This window comes from Lithobates pipiens, unplaced genomic scaffold, assembly GCF_037356315.1.
Source record: "Lithobates pipiens isolate NorthernLeopardFrog02 unplaced genomic scaffold, aLitPip1_a1.2 Scaffold_23, whole genome shotgun sequence".
Classification (NCBI taxonomy): domain Eukaryota; kingdom Metazoa; phylum Chordata; class Amphibia; order Anura; family Ranidae; genus Lithobates; species Lithobates pipiens.
In genome coordinates this window covers 50,588,984-50,616,142 of record NW_027507785.1, presented here as the reverse complement: position 1 = coordinate 50,616,142, position 27,159 = coordinate 50,588,984, and the positions used below count along the sequence as shown (strand labels likewise).

At 44.3% G+C, this 27,159-nt stretch overlaps 1 protein-coding gene across 3 annotated transcripts in view; it reads left to right on the top strand.

Moving 5' to 3' along the window:
* The window catches only part of SRGAP3 (SLIT-ROBO Rho GTPase activating protein 3), a 176,996-nt gene that overhangs the window by 116,504 nt on the left and 33,333 nt on the right, over nt 1–27,159 (top strand). For 2 of the 3 annotated variants that reach the window (XM_077451578.1, XM_077451577.1), the window contains exons 8-15: nt 74–175; nt 1,400–1,597; nt 5,297–5,381; nt 7,934–7,961; nt 10,047–10,149; nt 22,525–22,585; nt 23,114–23,191; nt 24,026–24,160. In XM_077451578.1, the coding sequence (XP_077307704.1) occupies nt 74–175; nt 1,400–1,597; nt 5,297–5,381; nt 7,934–7,961; nt 10,047–10,149; nt 22,525–22,585; nt 23,114–23,191; nt 24,026–24,160 (790 nt within the window). Of the gene's footprint in view, nt 1–73; nt 176–1,399; nt 1,598–5,296; nt 5,382–7,933; nt 7,962–10,046; nt 10,150–17,689; nt 17,721–22,524; nt 22,586–23,113; nt 23,192–24,025; nt 24,161–27,159 lie in introns of all 3 variants that reach the window. The other variant, XM_077451580.1, reaches the window with a different exon arrangement.

Below are 27,159 nucleotides of genomic sequence, written 5' to 3'. Positions count from 1 at the left end.
CCCAGTTTCCATTATTCTGCGTCTTTTACATTCATGCTTCATATGTTTTTGCAACTTTTCTGCCATTTCTCAGGTGTGTCAGGTCAGCGCTCAGCAGCCGGTACAGATGGAACTCCTCGTGCGATATCACCAGCTGCAATCACGTCTCACCACGCTGAAGATCGAAAATGAGGAGGTGATTTCCTGTCTGTGTTTGACTACTTATGTTATAGTACACACAATTTGTTCTTTCCTCTGCAGCTCTTTTCACACTTCTTAGATAAGGTAGACCTGCAAATACCCAAAAGCCCTTGCAAAAAATTTTAAGGGTATGCTCCATTCAGACATGAAAATTCTGCTCATACACCTCCACTCAGCTCACCTACTGAGCGGCTCTGAGTTCTGCCCTGACCTGTCGGCTGTATCCTTACACTGGCCATGTCCTCCTCAGACAGTGTGTTCCCTAGTTCCATCCTCTCCCTGATTGCTCATTGCAGACTCGCCTTGGAGCAGGAGATTGTGGTTGACCATGTGCTTGCGTTTGGCCCAGAACCCTGTGAAAAGCCTTCTGAATATGGCTGCATAGGGTCTCCCAAAACTCTAGGAGTGTTTCCTTTAAGGCCCACCGATGGAACCTTGCTTGCTGTTTAGAGTTGTTCTACTATTGGAGGCGTCACCAAGAGCAACCAATAAAATGATAGCTGCCAGGGGTGTTGCTAGGTCTACAAAAGATCTGGGGCTAGAGCCCATAGTAGAGTAGTAAAGAAAGTCATACGCTGGGGAGGGCATACACATGTATATACAGTAATATACGTGTGTGTGTGTGTATATCCCCAGAGAGCCCCCTACTTATATCCGGGTCCCCAGAGAGCCTCCCCCTTACATCCGGGTCCCCAGAGAGCCTCCCCCTTACATCCGGGTCCCCAGAGAGCCTCCCCCTTACATCCGGGTCCCCAGAGAGCCTCCTCCTTACATCAAGGTGCCCAGAGAGCCTCCTCCTTACATCAGAGTGCCCAGAGAGCCTCCTCCTTACATCAGAGTGCCCAGAGAGCCTCCTCCTTACATCAGGGTCCCCAGAGAGCCTCCTCCTTACATCAGGGTCCCCAGAGAGCCTCCCCCTTAAATCAGGGTCCCCAGAGAGCCTACCCCTTAAATCAAGGTCCCCAGAGATTCCCCCACTTACATCAGGGTCCCCAAAGAGCCTCTGCTCCCCTTGGGGACCTCTGCAGAGACTCAGGGCTATGGGCCCCAGATTCGGGGCTATAGCCCCAAATGCCACCCCCTAGCGACGCCACTGATAGCTGCCATATTTCTTTTGGAGGCTAGAATGTTCTAGACTTGACACCTTGTAACTATTGCAGTCTGCAGGTATCCATACAAATTTTACCGTATGTGATCTATGCTCTGTGTGTTGGCACAGGTGAAGAAGACCTTAGACGCCACCATGCAGACCCTGCAAGACATGCTGACTGTTGAGGACTTTGACGTCTCTGACGCCTTCCAGCACAGCCGCTCCACCGAGTCCATCAAGCTGGCCGCCTCGGAGACCTACATGAGCAAACTGAACATCTCCAAACGCAGAGCCAACCAGCAAGAGACGGAGAGTTTCTACTTCACGGTAGGTGATGAGGTGTCTCTCTACTCGTAGGAAAGTCCCATGACCCCTCAAAATGCCTCAACCAGAGCCTCCAATAAAAAAAGATGTATGAGGGCTTTTGGACTCTTTCACTCAGGCGTTGAATTTTAACTGTGCTGCACTTATGACAGTATGTAAAAAAAAAGAAAACATTTTCTTTTTAAATTTCTTCATTTTCCAAATAATTGTAACAAAAAATTACAACTTAAAAAAAAAAAATCTCTCCATGCCTCTTCTTAAATACCTTGGACTGTCTACTTTCCAAAATGGGGTCCTTTGGGGGATATTTGTACTGTCCTGGCGTTTTCGGGCCTCAAGAAGCGAGATAAGGTGTCAGTACATCAGGATTGATTAATTTTCAGATATATACCATTGTTTGTGGACTCTATAACTTTCCTATAGACTTAATAATAAACTGATTTGGGTTATTTTACCAAAGAAATGTAGCAGAATATATTTTGGGCTAAATTTTATGAAGTAAGATCATTTATTTGCAAAAGCGTATAACAGAATCACAGAAAAACTTGTTTTTTTTTTTTGTTTTTTTTGTTTTTTTATGTTTTCTGTCTTTTTTTTGTTTATTTAGCTAAAAATAAAAAAAGCCAGTGGTTATTAAATATCACAAAAAGAAAGCTCTATTTGTGTGAAAAAAACAAAAGACGCTGGGTATAGTGTTGCATGACCGCGCAATTGTCATTCAAATGCCGCGTACACACGATCGAATTGTCCGGCAGACTTAGTCCGGCAAACAATCCAGACAAACAATCCGCCGGACTTTCTAAAGATCGGACTTGGCCACACACGGACACTCCGAAAGTCCGACGATTTCTAGCGCGATGACGTACAGCACGTACGACCAGACTAGAAAAAGGAAGTTCAATAGCCAGTAGCCAATAGCTTCCTTCTCGTACTTGCTTCTGAGCATGCGTCATTCTTAGTCCGCCGGACTAGCACACTGATGAACGGATTATCCGCTAAAAGCCAAGTCCGGCGGAGAAATTTTGAGTCAAAACTACTTTCTAAGTCCGCCTGACTTTACAATGAAAAAGTCCGCTGGAGCCCACACACGATCGAATTGTCCGGCGTAATGCCGCCGACTGAGAATTCGGTCGTGTGTACGCGGCAAAAGCGTGACAGCGCTGAAAGCTGAAAATTGGCCTGGGCAGGAAGGGAGTGAAAGTGCTCAGAATTGAAGTGGAAAATCAGGCCTGCTTTTATACATAATGGAATGCTAATAAGATCTTAGGGTAGTAAAAAGATACAGATGAAGTGGTTAACCCCAAAGGATCGTGGCTTTCCAGGTATGAAAGTTTTTCAACAACCAATCATGGTGAGTAAATAAAATCGTAATACAGCAATCGACTCATAAAATATATGCTGTCAGAGTGAATTATTAGTCAACCCCAATGTAAGCTGAGGCAGTGTGATCACATTATTGCAATGTCTATATGGCCTCAAAGGTATATATAAAAAAAAAAAAAAGTAAAAGCATAAAGGTGTAAGAATAAATCAATCTGTACTTTGTATGATGGCAATGATCACACCGGAGGGGTAATTAAAGGAAATGAAGCTTCTAGTGGAAATAAATGATTAATGTGATGAGAATAAAGTGCCAGCTGCAGAAAGGGCTCCTTTACAGGAAGGGCGATAGGTGATTCCCGGAGAGCGTGCATTATATAAATCAGGGGTAGGCACCCCCCCCCGGCACTGGTGCAGCAAGCGGCACGCAAAGCCTCTTTTGCCGGCACCCGACTCCCTCCCCATAAGCAGAGCAGTGCAGGGAAGTGTCAGTGAGACACTAATGCATTCCACTCCCACAATTCCCCCACACCGCACCTGCACTGAGGGGGAGGCACTGCACCCCACACATTGTAAAAGATGGGAAACATTGTTTGGTTCTCTAACTTTGTTGTAGCTGCGATTGTCAGCTCTTGTGATGGGGAAGAGATTGGGTGCAGTTCTGCTGGGGGGGGGGGGGGGTCCCTGTTTCCAGGAGGAAAGGAGGAGGACTGTGATTGGCCACTGTCAAAGCCAATCACAGTCCTGCTAGCCCCGCCCACCATCTGGAGGAAGATGTTGCGCTTGGTTGCCGCTACCAATCTCAGAAAGAAAGGATTTCACTGCGATTGAGAAAACCCCAATCATGCCACAGTTTGTGGAATTACTGCTGAGCTTCTAGGAACCCTGTTGTAAAAAAAAAAAAAAAATATATATATATATATATAATATATATAAATATATAATATATATATATATGTGTGTGTGTGTGTGTGTATGTGTTGTGTGTGTGTGTCAATTACTACTGACCCCTCAACTCTGCATCATCCACTACTACCAACCTCTACATCACCTAGTCCCAACCTCCTAAATTTTGCATCACTTTTTACTGAACTCCGGCACTCTGTATCCCTTTAAGCCACAGCCAGTATTCAGCGCAATAAAAATCACACCCAATTTTGCTGCGGTGCCCGACACCGCACTTTTTCTCAGCTGCGGGGGCTCGATCTTGCACACAGGCCCACTGCTTTCAGAAAATGCCCCTGACCTGAGCTCATCATTGCGCATGCATTCCAGATGCTTGTATGTGACATCACATACATCCCATACATCACATACATCACATACATCCCATACATCACATACATCCCATAATACATCCCATAAATCACATACATCACATACATCCCATAATACATCCCATAAATCACATACATCCCATAATACGTCCCATACATCATATATATCACATACATCCTATAATACATCCCATACATCACATACATCCCATACATCACAATGAGCAGGGGGTTATAGGGGTGGAACAGATGAGAAGGGGGTTACAGTGGTGGAAAAGATAAGCAGAGGGGATCAGTGTTGGGGCAGATGTGAAATCAAGGTGCATTAGTGCAAAAAAATGAGCAGGGGGTTACAGAGGTGGGGCAGAAGAGCAGGTGGGTATCGAGGTGGGGCAGAAGAGCAGATGGATGCAGAGGTGGGACAGAAGAGCGGCGGGGGGGGGACAGAGATGGGGCAGAAGAGCAGGTGGGTACAGAGGTGGGGCAGAAGAGCAGGTGGGTACAGAGGTGGGGTAGAAAAGCAGGTGGGTACAGAGATGGGGCAAAAGAGCAGGGGGGTACAGAGGTTGAGCAGAAGAGCAGGTGGGTACAGAGGTGGGGCAAAAGAGCAGGGGTGTACAGAGATGGGGCCGAAGAGTAGGGTGGTACAGAGATGGGGCAGAAGAGCAGGGGGGTACAGAAGTGGGCAGAAGAGCAGGGGGGTACAGAGGTGGAACAGATGAGCAGCGGGATACAGTGGGGGGACAGATTTGCAAGGGGTACAGTGATCTGAGGGTTCAGGAATTGGGGCTGATCTGAGGATTGGAGGTACAGGAATTGGGGTTGATCTAGGGCATGAGAGCGCAGGATGTTAATTAGTCACTATTACTCTAGAAGTTTACACTAGCATCTACTTTATAAAAAGTCCTTTTCGTGATTGAGAGTGTGAAGTTTGCATTTTTTTGTTATAAAATCGGCACGCTCAATTTCTTTGAAAACATTTTTCGGCACACTGTGCTCAAAAGTTTCCCCCCCCCCCCCCCCCCCCCCGATATAAATCATATATACCGTAAATTGTTTCTGGAGTGTAATTATCTCACATGCCTCTTGTTCTTTTCTGTTCCAGAAATTCAAAGAATATCTGAATGGTAGTAACCTGATCACCAAGCTGCAGGCCAAGCACGACCTCCTGAAGCAGGCGCTGGGAGAAGGTGAGAGGCCGGAATCCCCTCCTGTCATTACATTATCCTCTCCTTTACATGAGTGGCCAGGAAGGAGTTTACTGATCAATACACATTATGTCATATTTGGAACTAATTTCCGTCCTAATTCCAGGAGTTATAGAAATAAATTGATGCTGTACGTAGAAGGGCTCCCCCTGCCTGCAGCACCCTGGCTTGCAGTGTTGCATTCACATCGTCACACACAGCGCCACCTAATGGTAAAATCTGGTGGCACTAACTTAAAGTATCTCGAGCCCACACTTCATGGGTTCATTTAGGCCTGTTCCACATGGGCTTCAGCTTGTAGAAGAGCGGTGTGAATAGCAAGCTTTGGCAAAGCATTTGCAGAGCTTTCAGAAAGCTTGTGAATGTTGAACACAGATCCTTTTTGGGAGTGTTGATTGTCACTGTACGCAAGCTGCTAGCAGGCTTCAGCAGGCTTTCAACAATCCTCAAGAACACCATGCATATAATCATAAAAACCAATTGTGTCAATAGGTCCATAGTCATACAGTATATAGATTGGCTTGAAACACATATACAGGTGCATCTAAAAACATTAGAATAATCAAAAAGGTAATTCATTTCAATAATGCAATTCAAAAAATGAAACTCATATATTTTATAGAGACTCATTACACACAGAGTGATGTATTTCAAGCATTTCTTCGTTTTAATTTTGATAATTGTGGGTTACAGCTAGTGAAACCCCAACATTTCAGTATCTCAGAAAATTAGAATAATACATAAGACCAATAAAAAAAAAGTATTTTTAATACAGAAATGTTGGCTTACTGAAAACGATGTCCATGTACAGTATAGTATGCACTCAATCTTTGGTCGGGGCTTCTTTTGCATGAATTACTGAATCAGTGCGGCGTGGCATGGAGGGGATCAGCTTGTGGCACTTCTGAGGTGTTATAGAAGCCCAGGTTGCTTTGATAGCGGCCTTTAGCTCGTCTGCATTGTTGGGTCTGATGTCTCTCATCTTCTTCTTGAAAATACCGCACAGATTCTCTATGGGGTTTAGGTCAGGCGAGTTTGCTGGCCAATCAAGCACAGAGGTACCATGATCAATAAACCAGGTATTGGTACTATTGGCAGTGTGGGCAGGTGCCAGGATCTGCTGGAAAAGGAAATCAGCATCTCCATAAAGCTGGTCAGCAGAGGGAAGCATGAAGTGCTTTAGAATTTCCTGGTAGAGGGCTGCGCTGATTTTGGACTTGATAAAACACAGAGGACCCACACCAGTAGATGACACGTCACTCCAGATCATCACTGACTGTGGAAACTTCACACTGGACCTCATGCAGATTGGATTATGTGACTCTCCACTCCTCCTCCAGACTCTGGGAACTTGATTTCCAAATTAAATTGTCTTCTTCATCCGAAAAAGAGGACTTTAGACTACTGAGCAACAGTCTAGTCCTTTTTCTCCTTAGCCCAGGTAAGATGCTTCTGAGATTGTCTCTGGTTCAGGAGTGGCTTGACACAAGGAATGTGACATTTGTAGCCCATGTCCTGGTGACATCTGTGTGTGGGGTGGCTCTTGAAGCACTGACACCAGCCATAGTCCACTCCTTGTGAATCTCCCCCAAATTCTTGAATGGACTTTGCGTCACAATCCTCTCAGGGCTGCGGTTATTCATGTTGCTTGTGCACCTTTTTCTACCAAACTTTTTTTCCTTTCACCCGATTTTCCATGAATATGCTTGGATACAGCACTCTGTGAACAGCCAGCTTTTTCAGCAATGGCCTTTTGTGACTTACCCTCCTTGTGGAGGGTGCCAATGACTGTCTCCTGGACATCTGTCAAGTCAGCAGTCTTCCCCGTGATGGTGTAACCTACTGAACCAGACTGAGAGACCATTTAAAGCAGGGGGTCTCAAACTGGTGGCCCTCCAGCTGCTGCGGAAAACTACAAGTCCCATCATGCCTTTGCCTGACGAAGTCACGCTTGTAACTGTTAGCCTTGCAAGGCCTCATGGGACTTGTAGTTTCGTAACAGCTGGAGGGCCGCCATGTTTGAGACCCCTTGATTTAAAGGCTCGGGAAACCTTTACAGGTGTTTTGAGTTAATTAGTCTGATTAGAGTGTGATACCGCGAGTCTACAATATTCAACTTTTTTACAATATTCAGATTTTCTGAGATACTGAATTTCGGGTTTTCACAAGCTGTAAACCATAATCATCAATAAAAATAAAAAAAAGAGGCTTATATATCATGCTTTGTTTAATGAATCCATATAATATGAGTTTCACTTTTTGAATTGAATTACTGAAATAAATTAACTTTTTGATGATATTCAAATTTCTTTGAGATGCACCCGTACATGGACAATGTATGTGAAAATCCCTACGCGTTTCAATTCTTGACACAAATCTTCCTCAGGGGGATATATCACACATCTATAGTCTATCGGCCATAGATCGCCAAGGCCATCGCATCTTCTCAAATCTCCTTTGAACTCAGACGAAAAAATATTTTTATGAATAGAAGGATCCTTATGTGTCACTTTTCTCATTGTCTTTGCTTACAGGTGAGAGAGCAGACTACGGCACCACAAGGTGAGCGGTCTAAAAAGACGACTGTGCTGATTGGTTGGGTATTGCTGTGTTCATAATTACTGGGAGTGATAAAATCTGGAGTGATGGGAATAAAAAAAATGACACTGTTGCCTATAGCAAGCGATAAAGTCTTTGGGGGTCGGGAGCCCGGTCTGATGGGCTGTCACTTTGCTTATTTCATTATTAAACCCCATATATTTGTGATTGGACTTCTCTGTACCCCTTAGAAACAAATTAAATGTGTAGCTTTATTTTCTAGGGGTCTTCTTAATATTTGCATGTATCTATGAGATCTTTGAGGGATCTGTGAAGGACCTGCATGTATTACATACAAGAATAAATCAAATTATAATATAATAGAAACATAAAAGGGAGACTGATGGGGAGCACAGATAGTTTTTACTTCATACACCTTTATTAAAGTGGTGTTGCACATAAAAAAAATAAAAATTCACCAAAATTCCTAAAAAATAAAATAAAATATATATATATATTTTTTTTTAACTCACCTCTAAATGCCTGTTGCTAGGGGGGCCGTCGTAGTCTGCCTCCATCCGTGCCTGGGCTCTTGACGTCACTTTTCCTTGGCGCAGGAAGGGCTCAGTTCGGCCCCTTCCCTCCTGTCAGTCATCTGGGACACGTGACAGGTCCCAGATGACTGCGTGGTCAATCACGGCGCGCGGCGCTGCTCGCGCATGCACAGTGGGTGCCCGGCTGTGAAGCCACAGCCGGGTGCCCACAGTTACAATGCCGGCGCTGCCAAGCGGAGGGGGGAAACGAGAGGGGCTTCATTCCCCCGCATCGCTGGACCCTGGGACAGGTAAGTGTCCGATTATTAAAAGTCAGCAGCTGCAGTATTTGTAGCTGTTGACTTTTAATTTTTTTTTTTTTTTTTTTAGAGGAACTCCTCTTTAAGTGTTCCCTATTAGAAATGTGGGTTTTAAGGGGGACTGTTGGCATGCCGTTTGCTATTGCAACATATTGGAACGTCTTTACGTTAAGATCACGCAGAGAAATGGAAACCGAATATTGTTTTATTTCACTAAAGTGGTTGTAAACCAATGAGATTAAAAATGAACAAAGCACATCCTTCTATAGCATGTACTTGCCTCAATCCAAAGCACTGTGATGAGTGTGATTTCTGTCTTCTCTCTCATTCCTTTGCTATCTGCATGGGTTCTGACAGTCTATGGCAGTGATGGTGAACCTTGGCAAGCCAGATGTTTTGGAACTACATTCCCCATGATGCTCCACTACACTGCAGAGTGCCAGAGCATCATGGGAAATGTAGTTCCAAAACATCTGGGGTGTCAAGGTTCGCCATCACTGGTCTATGGCATGGGTGCTCAACCTGTGGCCCTGCAGCTGTTTTGCAAAACTGCAAGTCTCATGAGGCATTGCAAGGGCTGAACAGTTACAAGCATGACCTCCAAAGTCAAGGGCATGGTGGGACTTTTAGTTCTGCGACAGCTGAAGGGCCACAGGTTGACCACGCATGGTCTATGTCGACTCCAGACAATCCCCCAACTCTAGCACACAGCAGGTGATTGATAGCCTCAGCTGTGCATGTTTCCCTATGAGACTGTATAGAGGGTGGGGGATGTCCTCTCCCTCCACTCAGGTCTCAGATTACACTCAGCTTCCTGCTCTTTGTTGTGAGGTGTGTGAAATCAGATCCCTGACTCCTGCCTTCTGGAGCTCAGAAAAGTGTAAATTCTGGACTTTGAAAGGCTATTGAGGAGAGTGGGCTGTAGACAAACAGGTACAACTTATGTAGAAGCATTTGTTTAATCTGTGTATCACCTGAGGCCAGTCACTTCACTGGGTATTTGGAAGGGTTTACAACCACTTTAAGTGTTCCTTGTTAGTAATGTAGGTTTTAGGGCAATGTTGGCACACAGTTCTCTATAGCAACTAATCAGATCGGAAGTTTCTTCCATTAAGATCATGCAGAGGAATGAAAACTGAATATTTATTGTTTAATCTCATGAAACCCATAGCTTTGTTTGACCAATTCAGTATTCCGCCATTTTGTTGAAGCCTTGTCTCTGCAGATGTATTTAACAGCATGTTCCATTTCCTCAGGCCCCCGACTCTGCCCCCTAAGCCCCAGAAAATGAGGAAGCCCCGGCCTCGCTCCCTTTATAGCCATATGCTCTTTAACGGGAATATGGAGCTCTTTATCAAGGTACTGACGGCTGCTGCGTGGCGGACTGAGCGCCCCTTCGGCTTTCTCTGCACGGCCTCCCTGCTCAATTGCTGCTCTGTCCGCACCGACTCTGCTTCTCCTCTCCACCCTCCGATCTCACTCCGCTTCTCATTTTCTGGGGGATTAAATAGGCGGCCATGCTCTAAAGAACAAGTGGACCTATCTGTGATACTTGGTGGAGGCTGACATTTCCCATACTAAGGATCTGGTTACAGCGCCTTGAAAAAGTATTCATACCCCTTGAAATTTTCCAAATTTTGTCAGGTTACAACCAAAAACCTAAATGGATTTTATTGGGATTTTATGTGATAGACCAACACATAAAGTGTCACATAATTGTGAAGTGGAAGGAAAATGATAAATGGTTTTCAGAATTTTTTACAAATAAATATGAGAAACGTGTGGGGGTGCATTTGTAATCCGCCCCCTTTACTCTGATACCCCTAACTAAAATCTAGTGGAACCAATTGTCTTCAGAAGTCACCTAATTAGTAAATAGAGTCCACCTGTGTGTAAATTAATCTCAGTACAAATACAGCTGTTTTGTGAAGCCCTCAGAGGTTTGTTAGAGAACCTTAAACAGCATCATGAAGGCCAAGGAACACACCAGACAGGTCAGGGATAAAGTTGTGGAGAAGTATAAAGCAGGGTTAGGTTATAAAAAAAATCTCCCAAGCTTTGAACATCTCACAGAACTCTGTTCAATCCATCATCTGAAAATGGAAAGAGTATGGGACAACTGCAAACCTACCAAGACATGGCCGTCCACCTAAACTGACCGGCCGGGCAAGGAGAGCATTCATCAGAGAAGAGCCAAGAGGCCCATGGTAACTCTGGAGGAGCTGCAAAGATCCACAGCTCAGGGGGGAGAATCTGTCCACAGGACAACTATTAGTCGTCTCTCCACAAATCTGCCCTTTATGGAAGAGTGACAAGAAGAAAGACATTGGTGAAAGAAAGTCATAAGTAGTCCTGTTTGCAGTTTGTGAGAAGCCATGTGGAGGACACAGCAAACATGTGGAAGAAGGTGATCTGGTCAGATGAGACCAAAATTTAACTTTTGGGCCTAAAAGGAAAACGCTATGTGTGGGGAAAACTAACACTGCCCATCACCCTGAACACACCATCCCCACCGTGAAACATGGTGGTGGCAGCATCATGTGGTGGGGATGCTTTTCTTCAGCAGGGACAGGGAAGCTGGTCAGAGTTGATGGGAAGATGAATGGAGACAAATACAGGACAATCTTAGAAGAAAACCTGTTAAGAATCTGCAAAAGACTTGAGAGCGGGGCGGAGGTTCACCTTCCAGCAGGACAACGACCCGAAACATACAGCCAGAGCTACAATGGAATGGTTTAGATCAAAGCATATTCATGTGTAAAGGCCCGTACACACGATCTGACTTTTTGAAAACAAACAGGTAAATTAGCTGTTTTAAGGCAACATCTGACCGTGTGTACGCTCCATCGTACAAACTTTTTCGGTTTTCATCGGAACAAACTTTTGGATAACATAAGTCCGATCTAGCAAAGTCCGATTGTGTGTACAGTAAACCATCGGACTTTACAAACACACATGCTCAGAACCAATGCAAAACATCAGACAACAATACAGAAGTTGACCAAAGGTGGCGGTAAAGAGCAGAAAAACCACGTGATTTGGTGAAAGTTGGCTGAAAAAGTCTGACTGTGTGTATGCTTAACAAGTTCACGGGCAACGCCCTTTGTACAGAAATCCGCGGGAAAGTTTGTATAAAGTCCGATCGTGTGTATGAGGCTTTAGAATGGCCCAGCCACAGTCCAGACCTAAATCCAATTGAGAATCTGTGGCAAGACTTGAAAATTGCTGTTCACAGATCCATCCAATCTGACAGAGCTTGGGCTATTTTGCAAATTAGAATGGGCAGAGATGTCCCTCTCTAGATGTGCAAAGCTGGTAGAGACACCCCCAAAAAGACTTGCAGATGTAATTGCAGTGAAAGGGGGTTCTACAAAGTATTGACTCAGGGGGGCGCCATACAAATGTATGCCACAATTTTCACATATTTATTTGTAAAAAATTTATAATTGTCCTTCCACTTCACAATTATGTACCACTTTGTGTTTCTCTATCACATAAAATCCCAATAAAATACATTTACGCTTTTGGTTGTAACATGACAAATTTCAAGGGGTATGAATACTTTTTCAAGGCTGAGCATTGCATTGGACTTCACTGGACTGATCTGTTAAGACTCTGAGATTGATAGACACAGGAGTCGTTCAAGTCATTAACATTCAGGCAGAAGTCAGGGACAGACAGATGTCTATTCAGGCCATGAGCAAACAGACAAACCCATTGATTAGGCGTTAGGTGGAAGTTCTAAGTTCCTCTTATAGGTGGTTAATGAGGGTCAGGTGTGCACAGCAAAGCAACACGGCTGCAAAATCTCAAGAACAAGTTTTTATTTTATTTTTATCAGGTAAAACATTTATTAAACAAATTCAAGCATACAGATTCCAAAAATGCCCACATTGCAGTACAGAACTGTGATGTACAGGAACAAATAGACAAATACAACATCCAGCATTTCAAAGCTACGTTCAAACATCAGCCATCTAAAAAGAACATACAGCCCCACCTAGTAGCCAAAATTGTCAATTACGGTGGAGTTGCAACATCATGTTGTACTCAGGAAACATATTATCTCAAGAACAAGTTTAATTTTCTTTTTCGATACAGTAGACCAGTAAATAGAGTCCATTGCTGGGACCTCGTGGGAGGGGCACAGTTTTACCACAGCTGGAGTGCTGAGGCTGCCTACCCCTGCGGTAGACTGTGTCTCTGCCCCTCCCACGAGGTCCCAGCAATGGTCCCACCCACGCACAGCTGGAATCTCCCAAATATTTGTTGTTTATTATTGTGGAGGATTTGCTGCAGAGAGTTTGAAACCAATAATTAATATTTTCATTATGGAATGGGGAATTCTGCTGGTGATAGCTCACTATTGGGGTCTATGAGAGATATTATGAGGGAGATTTACTAAAAGTGGAGCACTCAGAATCACATTCAGCGGTGCAAGGTAGCCAATCTAGACCTGTGCAGAACAAAAAAAAAATGTTTAGTTAAAGCGGTAGTAAACCCGCATTTTTTTTTTTTTTTTTTAAAAACCTGCAAAGCAAAAGGCATAATGAGCTAGTATGCACCGCATACTAGCTCATTATGAAATACTTACCTTAGAACGAGGCCCCGACATCTCGCCCGATCCACGCCGAGGAAGCCGACATGCTCCCTCGGCGTCTCTTCCGGGTATCGCGGCTCCGGCGCTGTGAGTGGCCGGAGCCGCGATATCGTCACTCCCGCGCATGCGCGCGGGAGATTTAAATCCGGCCGGACGAGCGCTGCCGGATTTTCGCGGAGAGAACCCCCTTGTGCGCATGCGCCGCTGCAGTCAGCGGCGCATACCGAGGGGAATATCTCCTAAACCGTACAGGTTTAGGAGATATTTTTTTTACCTACAGGTAAGCCTTATTATAGGCTTTCCTGTAGGTAAAAGTTAAAAAAGTGGGTTTACTTCCACTTTAAATTAATTTTTGTTCCATTTGTTCGATTCAAATACGGCATTTGAATCAGAATCAGCATTCAAATTGGCATTCGAATTTGAATTTCGGAAGATGTTTATATTCTTTCTATTCTATTCTATTTTTGTTTTTATTCAGTTATTTTCTATTCTCTTCTCTTATTTTCTATTCTATTCTTTTCTATTTTTTTTATTATGTTTACAATTTTTTTCCTTTTTTCATTTATTTTTATTTATTAACCCTGTTGGGGGGGGGGGGGGGGCTGTGGTGAGATATCAGGGGTCTAAACAGGCCCCTGATATCTCCCCTTTGAGACAGGGAAAGGGACTGAAGACACAGATGCCTCAGCTGCACTGAAGATGAATGGAGAGGAGACAGAGGCTCCTCTACATTCACAAACTGAGCCACAGTTTACGATGCTCAGTTATAAATGGACAGTCAGTGATCAGTCAGTGCATTCAGGAGAGGAAGGAGCCAGTAAATGACAGATTTACCGGCTCCTTCCTCCGCTCTCCATCCTGACAGATCTGGGTCGGGGGGGGGGGGAACCGGAGGAGGACACAGAGGGGGGGCAGAGAAGAAGCAGTGGAGGACACAGAGGGGGAGCGGAGAAGGACTGGAGGAAGACATGGGGGGGGGAGCAGAGAAGGACCAGAGGAGGACACGGAGGGGGAGCAGAGAAGGAGTGGAGGGGGAGCAGAGAAGGACCAGAGGAGGACACAGAGGAGGAGAAGAGAAGGAGTGGAGGAGGACACGGAGGGGGAGCAGAGAAGGACCAGAGGAGGACACGGAGGGGGAGCAGAGAAGGAGTGGAGGAGGAAACAGAGGGCGAGTGGAGGAGGACACAAAGGGGGTGCGGAGAAGGAGCAGAGGAGGAGACGGAGGGGGAGCGGAGGAGGAGTGGAGGACATGGTGGGGGAGTAGAGGGGACACGGGGGGGAGGCGGAGAAGGACTAGAGGAGGACACCAAGGGGGGAGTGGCGAATGACCAGAGGAGGACACAAAGGGGGTGCTGAGAAGGAGCAGAGGAGGACACGAAGGGGGTGTGGAAAAGGAGCAGAAGAGGACACGGAGGGGGAGTGGAGGACATGGAGGAGGACACAGAGGTGGAGTGGAGGGGGACACAGAGGGGGAGTGGAGGAGGACATGGATGGGGAGCGGAGGAGGACACAGGGGGAGCGGAGGACACGGAGGGGGAGCAGAGGAGAACACAGGGGGGGAGCGGAGGAGGACACAGAGGAGGACTCGGAGGGGGAGTGGAGGTGGACACGGAGGGGAAGTGGAGGTGGACACGGACGGGGAACAGAGGAGGAGCGGAGGAGGATACAGAGCGGCAGCGGAGGAGGAATGGAGGACATGGAGGGGGAGTGGAGGAGAACACGGAGGGGGAGTGGAGAAGGAGTGGAGGAGGACACGGAGAGGAAGTGGAGGAGGACACAGAGGGGGAGTGGAGGAGGACACGGAGGGGGAGTGGAGGAGGACACAGAGGGGGAGTGGAGGAGGACACGGAGGGGGAGTGGAGGAGGACATGGAGAGGAAGTGGAGGAGGACACAGATGGGGAACGGAGAAGGACACAGAGGGGGAGTGAAGGAGGAGCGCAGGAGGACACAGAGGGAGAGCGTAGGAGCACAGGGAGACTGGCGGGGGACCTTAGGAGCATGGAGAAGGAAAATGAGGAGGACACAGGGGACAGTCAGGGATGATTGGTACGGTGGTGGGGGCAGTTACAAGTACCGATCTCCCTGTATAGATTTCAATAAAGCAGCTGAAAGCCGCGGGAGGTAGAGGAGGAGAAGCAGCTGTCAACTGCTGTATTGAAATCTATACAGGGAGATCGGTACTTGTAATTGCCCCCACCACCGCACCGATCACCCCTGACTGCCTAGGTATCGGATTAGGCATCGGAGCATTTGCACGAGTACTTGCACTCCTGCAAATGTTCGGTATCGGCACCGATACTGATACTAGTATCAATATTGATGCAACACTAATTCAGATTCATTCTATTTGAAATTCAAAGTTCAGAAAACAGTTATATTCTAGTTTATTCTATTCTATTGTTTTTTTTATTCAGTTCTATTCTTTTTTTTTTCTATTCTTTTCTATTCTTTTTTATTCTATTCTTTTCTACTCTATTCATTTTATTTGAATTTCAGAAGACGGTTATATTCTTTCTATATTATTCTATTCCATTGTTTTTTTTCTATTCTATTATCTACTCTATTATTTTCTATTCTATTCTTTTATTTTCTATTCTATTATGTTTTTTTTTCTTTTCTATTCTTTTATTTTCTACTCTATTCTTTTCTATTCCCTTATTTTCTATTCTATTCTATGCTATTCTGTTCTGATTTACTCCATTATTTTCTGTGCTAATCTTTTATATTCTATTCTATTCTAGTTCCTTTATTTTATATTATATTTGATTCTAGTCTTTTATTTTCTATTTGGTTCTGTTCTGTTTTACTCTAGTCTATTATATTCTTTTATTTTCTATTATATTCCTTTATTTTCTGTTTTATTTTATTCTATTCTTGTTCTTCCTTTTTGTATTCGAATTTCGCCCATATTCCGTTTTGTTAAATTCGGATTTGTTTTAAATTTGTTACTATTGTAATTCAGAATAATGAAAAATTTGTCTGAATTTTGATTCAGAATGAAACAAACCCCCACATGTCTTAGCCAATCCGCTTCTAACTTCAGCTTGATCAATTCATCTTTGACAACAAAACCTGGATTGGTTTCTATGCAGAACTGCACCAGATTTTGCACTCTCCGGCTTTAGGTAAAGCTCCCCCTACGTGTCAAAATGCTGAAACCTGCCAATTACAGTGCAGAGATCTCACGATCTGAGCCCCCCCCCCCCACCAAAGATGTGAAAAAAAAAAAAAATCTGGAAAAAATAGAAGTTAGAGGCATGACAAACAGACAAGCCCATTGATCAGGTGTTGGGTGGAAGGTCCTCTTATATCAGGTAAAGTACACAGCAACACAGAGGCAGACGTATCATTTGCCAAAAAAAGTTCTTGATCTCCAGTAGAGTGACTTTGCCTAGGCTACGATGATGTCATCAGTCTGCTGCAGGCAGGAGGAAGCATTTCTTCAGTCTCTTTTTCCAGAGATCAGATGGCAACATTGTAATTTTGTAGCGAGTCACAAGGTGAGAAGCTGCAGAAGGGACCAACCAGTATTTCCATGATCCAGCAGGCGCCCCGGTCCAGGAGGTGGATGGTGACCCTGGATGATGCCTGAACAAAGATGGGTCCGTCCTTCTGGAGAGAGGAGCAGACGAAGGCAGGGGAAGTCCTCTGATCTCAGATAGCATAATAGATACCTAGAATTATTGCTGAGCCTTGCCTGGACTAAACATGTAAAATATATTTGATGCCAGCTCCACTTTAAGTGACACCATCTTATTGGTGTCAGGGCCCCCGGTGGTATCTGGAGGAGCGCTGTGACTGGGAGACGGGCGGGAGTGACCTAGATTCCGCTCCCCATCGCTCTCTGATGCTGTTTTTAAACCCGTCTTCCCCCGCCGGATCCGCTGCCAGGAAGACGCGTGAGCCTCTCTCCGGGGAAGCTGGGCCAGCACGTCACAGCGATAAAAATAACCCGATAGTAGCAGATGTCTGCCGGGTGCTCAGAGAATATCAATATTTATAGGAAGTTTACATAATTGGTTCACTTCAACGTACGGCTTCTATAGTAAGCCTCTATCAGTATAGAGTACCGTATTCTCTCCCTGTCAGTATATCAGTACATAGAGCAGTATAATGCTATGTATTAGGTGATAGGGCGCCCCCCCATGGCTGGTTCCTCTGGTGGCGGGTTATGATCTTTTTGCTGTCCTGCCTCTTCCTGGCTCCGATCTGTGCTGACCTCTTCTCTTCTTCTCTCTATGTCTCTGCGCCTGTCGCTGCTGCTGCTGCTGTGTGTTAATGTTTGTTACTGTCATCAGAGGAAGGAGGAACACTCGCTGCAGAAACCAGGTATTTCCATCCAAACTTCATCCTTTTTGAATCTACCATTTCTGGACTCTGATTTTAAGATTGTGTCACTGCCCCGCCCATTTTTAACAATTTTTGGTTTCTCATTTTCAGATTGCGACCCATTTTCAGATTGTGTCACTGCCCCGCCCATTTTTTAAAAAATTTAACAATTTTTAGTTTCTCATTTTCAGATTGTGTCACTGCCCCGCCCATTTTTACCAATTTTTGGTTTCTCATTTTCAGATTGTGACCCTGCCCCACCCTTTTTTGTTTTTTTGTTTATGATTTTAAGACTGTGTGTCATTTCCTCGCCTATTTATTTTTTAACTTTTTGGATTCTGATTTTCAGATTGTCACTGCCCCGCCCATTGTTAAAAGATTTTTAGATTCAGATTTTTAGATAGTCCTGCCCATTTTTAACACTTTTTGGATTCTGATTTTCAGATTGCCTCCCTGTCCCACCCTTTTTTTATTTTTTACTTTGTAATTCAGATTTTTAGACCTTTCCCCACCTTTTTCTTTTTTTACTTTTTGGATTCAGATTTTCAGAGTGCCACTGACCCACCCATTTTTTTATTTTTATTTTACTTTTAGATTCTGATTTTCAGACTGTCACTGCCCCCTCATTTCTTTTTTTTTACTTTTGGATTAAGATTTTCTGACTGTGTCACTGCCCCGCTCATTTTTTATTTACTTTTGGATTCTGATTATCAGACTGTCACTGCCCCGCCCATTTTTATTTTTTACTTTTGGATTCTGATTTTCAGATTGTCCCTGCCCCGCTCTTTTTTTTTTTTTTTTACTTTTGTATTCTGATTTTCAGACTGTCACTGCCCCGCCCATTTTTTATTTTTACTTTTGGATTCTGATTTTCAGACTTTCACTGCTCCACCTATTTCTTTTTTTAATTTTTGGATGATGAAGTGTAAATTCCCCACCTTTTTTCTTTTTTTTTTACTTATCTTCTTCTTTTTTCTTTTATTTATTTATTTATTTATTTTTACTTTTGGATTCTGATTTACTGACCCACCCATTTTTTTTTACTGATTTACTGACCCACCCATTTTTTTTTTTTATGTTTAAATTCTGATTTTCATACATTCACTGCTCCACCTATTTATTTTTTTAAATTCTCAGATTTTTAGACTGTGCCACTGCCCTACCCATTTCTTTTTTTACTTTTGGATTCTAATTTCAGGCTGTGTCACTGCCCCACCCATTAAAAAAAAAAATAGTGATTCTGTTTTTTTTAGACGGTGTCATTGTCACTGGAAGCGGCCCCATTGTTTTAACTTTTGGACAGAGGGGTGAGGGGGATAGACCCTCTGTCCAGTTTGTTTTGCAGTCTGTGTCCCATTTGGATAGATTCACTTCCTGTTGTACCGGTGACCACTGAGGGTGGAGGGAAATCTCCGGAAGTAGAGGCGAGGTTCATCCTCCAATGAAAAGAGGGGATTTCCCCTCACTTTGAGAGATTTCCTAACTTCCTGTGGCATCTCTGGGGCCGGCAGTGAAGGGAAATTTCCCCAGTAGTACACAGACTGCAAAAAATAAACTGGCAGAAGCATTAAAGCTGAACTCCGGGATAAGTACATTTTGTATGAATTCATATATTGTGTATTCTTCTTGAATCTCGGTGTGCTTTGTGTATTTCTTCCAGATCTGTGCAGTAATCCAGTGTGAGACTTCCTGTAATAAAGACCGCTCACTGCTGCTCTCTCTCCTTGTGCAGGGAGACTGGTCTTGTCTCCGCCCCTCTCGTAGTCTGCAGTGGGTGGAGCCAGCTTGTCCCCTCCCACAGCTCTGCTCTTTCTCCCTGTGCAGGGTGACTGGTCTTGTCTCCGCCCCCCTCCTGCAGTTTCCTGCAGGCAACCTGCAGTGGGTGAAGTCTGCATGGCCCCTCCCACAGATCTGCTCTTTCTCCTTGTGCAGAGTGACTGGTCTTATTTCCGCCAAATCCTTTATTTTATTTTTTTATTGGGTGGAGCCTGCTGGGCCCCTCCCACAGCTCTGTTCTTTGCACAGGGTATGTACAGCACAGTGATAATGTCGCTCATACTTTTATAAGGCAAAGGCATTTGGTGCACACAAAGGGGATTTATATTCTTTGTAGTTATTGAGGAGTATATGTACATGAGAGTAGTGATGGACGAACTTCCGACGGGACGTTTCGCGAAAGCGAAATGCGAACGGACCCAAACGTTCGCGAAACCGAACGTTCGCCGCGGGCCCCATTGACTTCAATGGGAGGCGAACTTTGCAAACCTTCATGTCGAATTTGCGGCCACGTGGTAATTATTAGGGGGTAAAACGTAGTCCCACCATCTGGACAATGACATAATACATGTATGAGGTGAATTTGGGATCGATAACTACAAGCATTTTTATTTTATTTGGGAAATTGTTCTAACAATTCAGGACTATGGAGCTAATGAAGGCAATGGAGGAGAGGGAAGGTCAGGGACCAGGGTAGGCAAAGAAGAGGGTGCAGGAGATGATCACCAGCAGCGTGACATACCGGAATGACACATGCACCGTGATAGAGGCATCTGACAGCAGCACCGTAATACAGAGCACTGACAGCAGCACCGTGACATACAGCGCTGACAGCAGCACCGTGACATACAGCGCTGACAGCAGCACCGTGACATACAGCGCTGACAGCAGCACCGTGACATACAGCGCTGACAGCAGCACCGTGACATACAGCGCTGACAGCAGCACCGTGACATACAGCGCTGACAGCAGCACCGTGACATACAGCGCTGACAGCAGCACCGTGACATACAGCACTGACAGCAGCACCGTAAGCAGCCCCAGGAGGAAGTCAGCACAGCACAGGGATGGTGTGATCCCCTCATAATAAGAACCCCCAGGAGGAAGTCAGCACAGCACAGGGATAGTGTGATCCCTTCATAATAAGAACCCCCAGGAGGAAGTCAGCACAGCACAGGGATATCATAAGCAGCCCCAGTAGAAATATGACACCGCTCAACCTCTTCAAAGAGGAGGGTAGGGGCATATAGTACGGTGTGCTTTTTTGGGTCAAGGAAGTGAGCAGACTGTACGTCAGTCCCTATACCGCTGAAGGACTGCTGCAGTATAGGGCAGCGGTCAGCAGTGGTGCACGTCAACCCTATCTATTGTGGACCTATAGCGGTCCTTACAGAACAGCAGACTGTACCGCACTCAAGCCTATGTACCGTAGCACCCTATACCAAGTTACCAGTCCTTATAAGAACTTTTGTGGACCAAGCAGGTTGTGTATTAGTGTTTAGCAGACTGTACGTCAGTCCCTATACCGCTGAAGGACTGCTGCAGTATAGGGCAGCGGTCAGCAGTGGTGCACGTCAACCCTATCTATTGTGGACCGATAGCGGTCCTTACAGAACAGCAGACTGTACCGCACTCAAGCCTATGTACCGTAGCACCCTATACCAAGTTACCAGTCCTTATAAGAACTTTTGTGGACCAAGCAGGTTGTGTATTAGTGTTTAGCAGACTGTACGTCAGTCCCTATACCGCTGAAGGACTGCTGCAGTATAGGGCAGCGGTCAGCAGTGGTGCACGTCAACCCTATCTATTGTGGACCGATAGCGGTCCTTACAGAACAGCAGACTGTACCGCACTCAAGCCTATGTACCGTAGCACCCTATACCAAGTTACCAGTCCTTATAAGAACTTTTGTGGACCAAGCAGGTTGTGTATTAGTGTTTAGCAGACTGTACGTCAGTCCCTATACCGCTGAAGGACTGCTGCAGTATAGGGCAGCGGTCAGCAGTGGTGCACGTCAACCCTATCTATTGTGGACCGATAGCGGTCCTTACAGAACAGCAGACTGTACCGCACTCAAGCCTATGTACCGTAGCACCCTATACCAAGTTACCAGTCCTTATAAGAACTTTTGTGGAACAAGTGAGTTGTGAATGTTTAGCAGACTGCAGCAGAAGGGCAGCAGTCAAGTATAATATCCTTTCTATATTTGGAAGAAAGAATATTATACATGTACAAGCCTATTACTGTACCACTGATACCAGTCCTGAAAAGAACCTTTGTGGAACTAATAATAACAGCAAGTCTTTAAAATTACCCTCACTGCCTGACAACACTGCTTCCTTCCTGTCCCTATACAAATTGGCAAAAAAAGAGAACGATTAGTGGTTACTGGAACAGCTCTTTTGTGGACCTTGATAGTAACAGCTAATGATGATGATGATGATGATGATGATGAAAGACTAATCTGGCTGTCCCTGTAGCATACACCGTCCTTTCCCTTTCTCTAAACTAACAAAAGACACTCAGGCTGCTGCAAGAATCAGCAGCACAGCAAACCTATCAACACCTAACACCTATACCAGTCCTGAAAAGAACTTTTGTGTACCAAATAGCTAGTGGTTTATCTCTCCCTACTCCACACAGGAACCTGTCCCTATCGTAACAGAAGAAAGAATGTAAAATGGCCACCGGATCGGGTGTATTTATAGGTTAGGGGGAATGTCCAAGTGTCCATGTGCTGTCATGTCTCAATTGGCTGTCCTGTATCACATGATAAACGTGTCACCAAAGGTTAAAGTTCTTGTATACATTAAACACGTAAGTCCGCCGCGGCGAACGACGGAAAAAGGCGTTCGAACGTGCGGACCGCGAATGTCGGAAATTCGCCGCGAAACGACCGCCGGGCGAAACGTTCGTCCATCACTACATGAGAGTACTTGTGCCCGGAGTTCAGCTATAATGCAGTCATAGTAGCAGTGACATACAGAGATCTATGAATACTGAACTTGGATTTTCTCACTTTCAACAGGATTCTGGTCAGGCAATTCCACTGGTGGTTGAAAGCTGCATCCGATACATTAATTTATATGGTGAGTAGAGGCTGAACATGGAATTATAAGGTCTCAGGGCCCCTGATCATCTGTGGACAATTTTGGATATGACCCTTTTTTCCAAGGGTGCACAGTTATAAGGCTTGGCATGTTGGGCGTCTATTTACTCGGTGCAACCTCGTCTTTCACATATTAAACAAAATTGGGTAATATATCGTGTTTGTGTACCCTACAATAATGGAAAATTTGCATTTGATATGCATGGACGCTAATATATTGCATAAAAAAACTGGAACTACCTCCATTTTATTCTCCAGGGTCTCTGCTTTCAGAAAATCATGTTTGGGGGTTTAACTAATCTTCAGACCTAAAATGTACATTTTAACATGTGTGCAAACACGTAGAAAAAATAAAAATGGCCGTGGTAGTGATATATGGTTAGGATGCTCTTGAGATGGTTATTCCTATAGACTTCTATGACATGCAGAACCCATTTGGTGTGAATGAATGCCCCTGGACCCAAACCCCTCCAGTGATTTCTATAACGCCTGTCTCTCTCTCTCTCAGGTCTGCAGCAGCAGGGGATATTCCGAGTCCCCGGATCTCAAGTCGAAGTCAATGACATCAAGAATTCATTTGAAAGAGGTGAGTGACAGTTCCCCCTCATAGTAGTGTCCTCTGCCCTTATGTTCCCCCTCATAGTAGTGTCCTCTGCCCTTATGTTCCCCCTCATAGTAGTGTCCTCTGCCCTTATGTTCCCCCATACAGTGGTGTACTCTGCCGCCATCACGTCACACCCCCCCGCTCCTCACACTAGTGTCCTCCGCCACTCATGCCCCCCACAATAGGTAGTGTCCTCTGCCCTCCTGTAGTAGTGTTCTCTGCCCCCCCCCACAGTAGTGTCCTCTGCCCCCCATAGTAGTGTTCACTAGCAATGTCCTCTGATCCCCCCCCCCCCCCCCACAGCAATGTCCTCTGCCCTCCCGTAGTAGTGTCCTTTGTCCCCCCATAGCAGTTTCCTCTGCCCCTTAGTTTTTCATTATAAGAAGCTGCTGATTGGTGGCTAGGACCACCCTGTGTCCTAGCCACCACTAACCTGCGGTTAACTGGGGCAGCTCCCGCTCTCCATCCAGAACTGTGCTGCCTCCCATTTTCTGCTCTGCAGTGAGGATGAGAGAGGTGGAGGAGGCCGGGGGTAGAAGGACCGACAAACTAAGTGGTGCGACTCTGCCCTTCAGTGATCCCTGGATTAGAGGGTCAGCAAAGCGGGGACATGTTCACAATCTACCCTGAACCTACCATTGTAGCAGATGTCCATCACTAGAAAATCTGCCTAAAAATGTTTACAAAGTCTCTGTGAATTTACAATAAAACACCAAAATGTTAATGTGGAGGATCAGTTCCTAGAATACTTCCCTCGGTTGTTGTATGAGATGGAATTGGGTTTGCTGAATGATGCATTGTCCGCCCCGTGCCCAGGAGAGGACCCGCTGGTGGAGGACCACACCGAGAGGGACATCAACTCCGTGGCCGGGGTACTGAAGCTCTACTTCCGGGGTCTGGAGAATCCGCTCTTTCCCAAGGAAAGGTTTCAAGACTTGATATCTACTATTAGTGAGTATCAGTTCAGTGTGGTACTGGAGGTGACAATTATAGAAGATATATTCCTGTGTTTGTTGCACATATATATTTGATTTAACATTGTATATATTTATATATATTTGATTTAACATTGTATATATTTATATATATATATATATATATATATATATATATATATATATATATATATATATATATATATATATATATATATATATATATATATATATATTTGATTTAACATTGTATATATATATATATATATATATATATAAAAAAAAATATATATATATATATATATATATATATTTGCTTTAACATTGTATATATATATATATATATATATATATATATATATATATATATATATATATATATATATATATATATTGCTTTAACATTGTATATATTTATATATATATTTGATTTAACATTGTATATGTATGTGTGTGTATATATATATATATATATATATATATATATATATATATATTTGATTTATCATTGTATATATTTGATTTAACATTGTATATATTTATATATATATATATATATATTTGATTTAACATTGTATATATTTATATATATATATATTTGATTTAACGTTGTATATATTTATATATATATTTGCTTTAACATTGTATATATTTATATATATATATATATATATATATATATATTTGATTTAACATTGTATATATTTATATATATATTTGATTTAACATTGTATATATATATATATATATATATATATATATATATATATATATTTGAGTTAACATTGCATATATTTATATCATTTGAATTCATTCATAAGAATAGATTTAACATTTAAGTGATAGGAGAAAAGAGCGCAGAACATATTTATCTTTCCTGACAGGCTCCATGGCAGCATACGTGTGGGTTAGCCCCGCCTCCATAATTACCCAATAGGACCTCTACTCCCATAAATCTTTGCTCCAAGCTGCTATCCGTGTTCCTTTTTTGTCCTCCTCCATAGGACAGGTGTTTCCTATCTGAAGAGATCTTCACTACGATCAAGTCGGCCGACTATCAAGCTTTTGTTCCTCCGATAGGCCCTGTCTGTTAAGCATGGGTATGGAGTGTATGGCAGAGTAGCGCTGAAGGCTTGGTTTGTCCGAAGATAAAGTGCGCACGGCTTATTACCTGCTATGTAAGGTGGCCATTATCTGCCCGATGGATCGGTGGTGTGTGCTTGAACCTGTTCGGCCAGGCGATCGTTGGTGGAGTGGTGAGCTGTAAAAATTCCGTTTTTCATGGCAGCAGTGTTTATGTGTTTTTCTTTTTTCTATCTGTGTCTTTTCATATGCCAGCTGGTTCTTGTGCATAGGCGCTGACGCTTCCGCGTTCCAGCAGCCTTTCTCCCCCTGTTTCCGGGTCCAGCGCTGCGTTCTGCGCATGCGCGGACCCAAATCCAAAGCGAGGCTTGGTTCCCGCGCACGCGCGCGGGCATCTCGCGTCTGACGCCGCTGATGACGTCATGGGCGCCATATTTAAAACACAGTGAGAGATGTCAGAATTTGGGAATGATTGCAGGAAATTCAGCGACTTCCCGGGGCCATTCTCTGGTTGGTGTAAGGTAGGTTATGATCTGCTCTGATGTATTATTGCTCCTGTGTTTTTGTATGGCTGCTTATGAGGGTCTATTGTTGTTACAGTCAGCGTTCTTAGTCATGGATGCCTCACTGCCTACTAGTGACCTGCCCGCTTGTAACAGGTATGTGCATGGCTGGATTGCTGTGTATATGTGGAGTATTCCTTAGCATTTGATACCAGCCTGGTCTGTATCTCTCTCTCTTTCTTGTATATTTCCTTATAGCCCTTCTAGGTCTGAACCGCATTACAGTGCGCATAGTCGCAGTGGATCGTCAAAATCGCACCACCGCAAATCATCGTCAAAGTCTGGTTACCGCAGGTCTTCCAGATCTGGACAACGCAGTGGTCACTCGCACTCAAGCAGAGGACCAGATAATTCATGTTGGGGCTGTAAGATGCCCATTTCATCAGACAAATCGCTCTGTGATCATTGCTTCTCTAAAGTCGCAGATGAAAGAGATGGTGCGGATCAACGCTTGGAATCTATGGTGAGAAGAGTGGTAAAGGAATCCCTGCAGCAGAGGGAAGCTCATCACGCTATGGAATCCCCCTCAGACCCATTATGTCCTTCAGGAGGTGAAGGGCTCTTACAAGAGACTGGGGAATCTTCTCAACCAAGCCACCACTCTGTGCTCTTGTCTGACAGCGAATCGGATCCAGAGGATCCAGGAGTAGGATTTGATTATGCTTTAGTACCTGCTCTTGTCAAGGCAGTGAAAGAAGCTTTAAAATGGGAAGAACCCACTTCTTCCCCCCTCCCCAAACAAAGAAAGTTTTTCAAACAACTCAAAAAGGAACGGCAACATTTTCCTTTCCTATCTGAATTGGGAGAAATCATTACTGAAGAGTGGAGCAAGATTGATAGGAAGAGCTCCATGCAATCAAAGGTGTCTAAATTGTACCCCTTTAAGGAGGATGATGTGAAGCACCTTGAATCAGCTCCTCTGGTAGACGCAGCACTTATGCGTTTAGTTAAATACGTGACTCTCCCTTTGGAAGACACGGTATCTTTCAAAGATCCGTTAGAGAGAAGAATTGACTCAGATCTGAAAAGAATTTATCTAACTTCAGGGATGGCTTGTAAACCAACTTTGGCTTTAGCTGCAGTCTCAAAGGCTATTGAAACATGGGCCGACAATGTTGAAGAGTTCTTGAGAGGTATCTCAGTGAATACGGCTAAAGACTCTCCTATTCAGGAGATCAGAATGGCATCAGCTTTTTTGGGGGAGGCATCTATTGACATTACCCGCCTTCTGTCTCGGGCTATGTTGGCAGCAGTCTCGGCACGCCGTGCTTTGTGGCTCCGTCCCTGGTTGGCGGATCCAACATCTAAGCAGGCATGGTGTCGTATACCATTTGAGGGTACCTCCTTGTTTGGTAATAAACTAGATAGC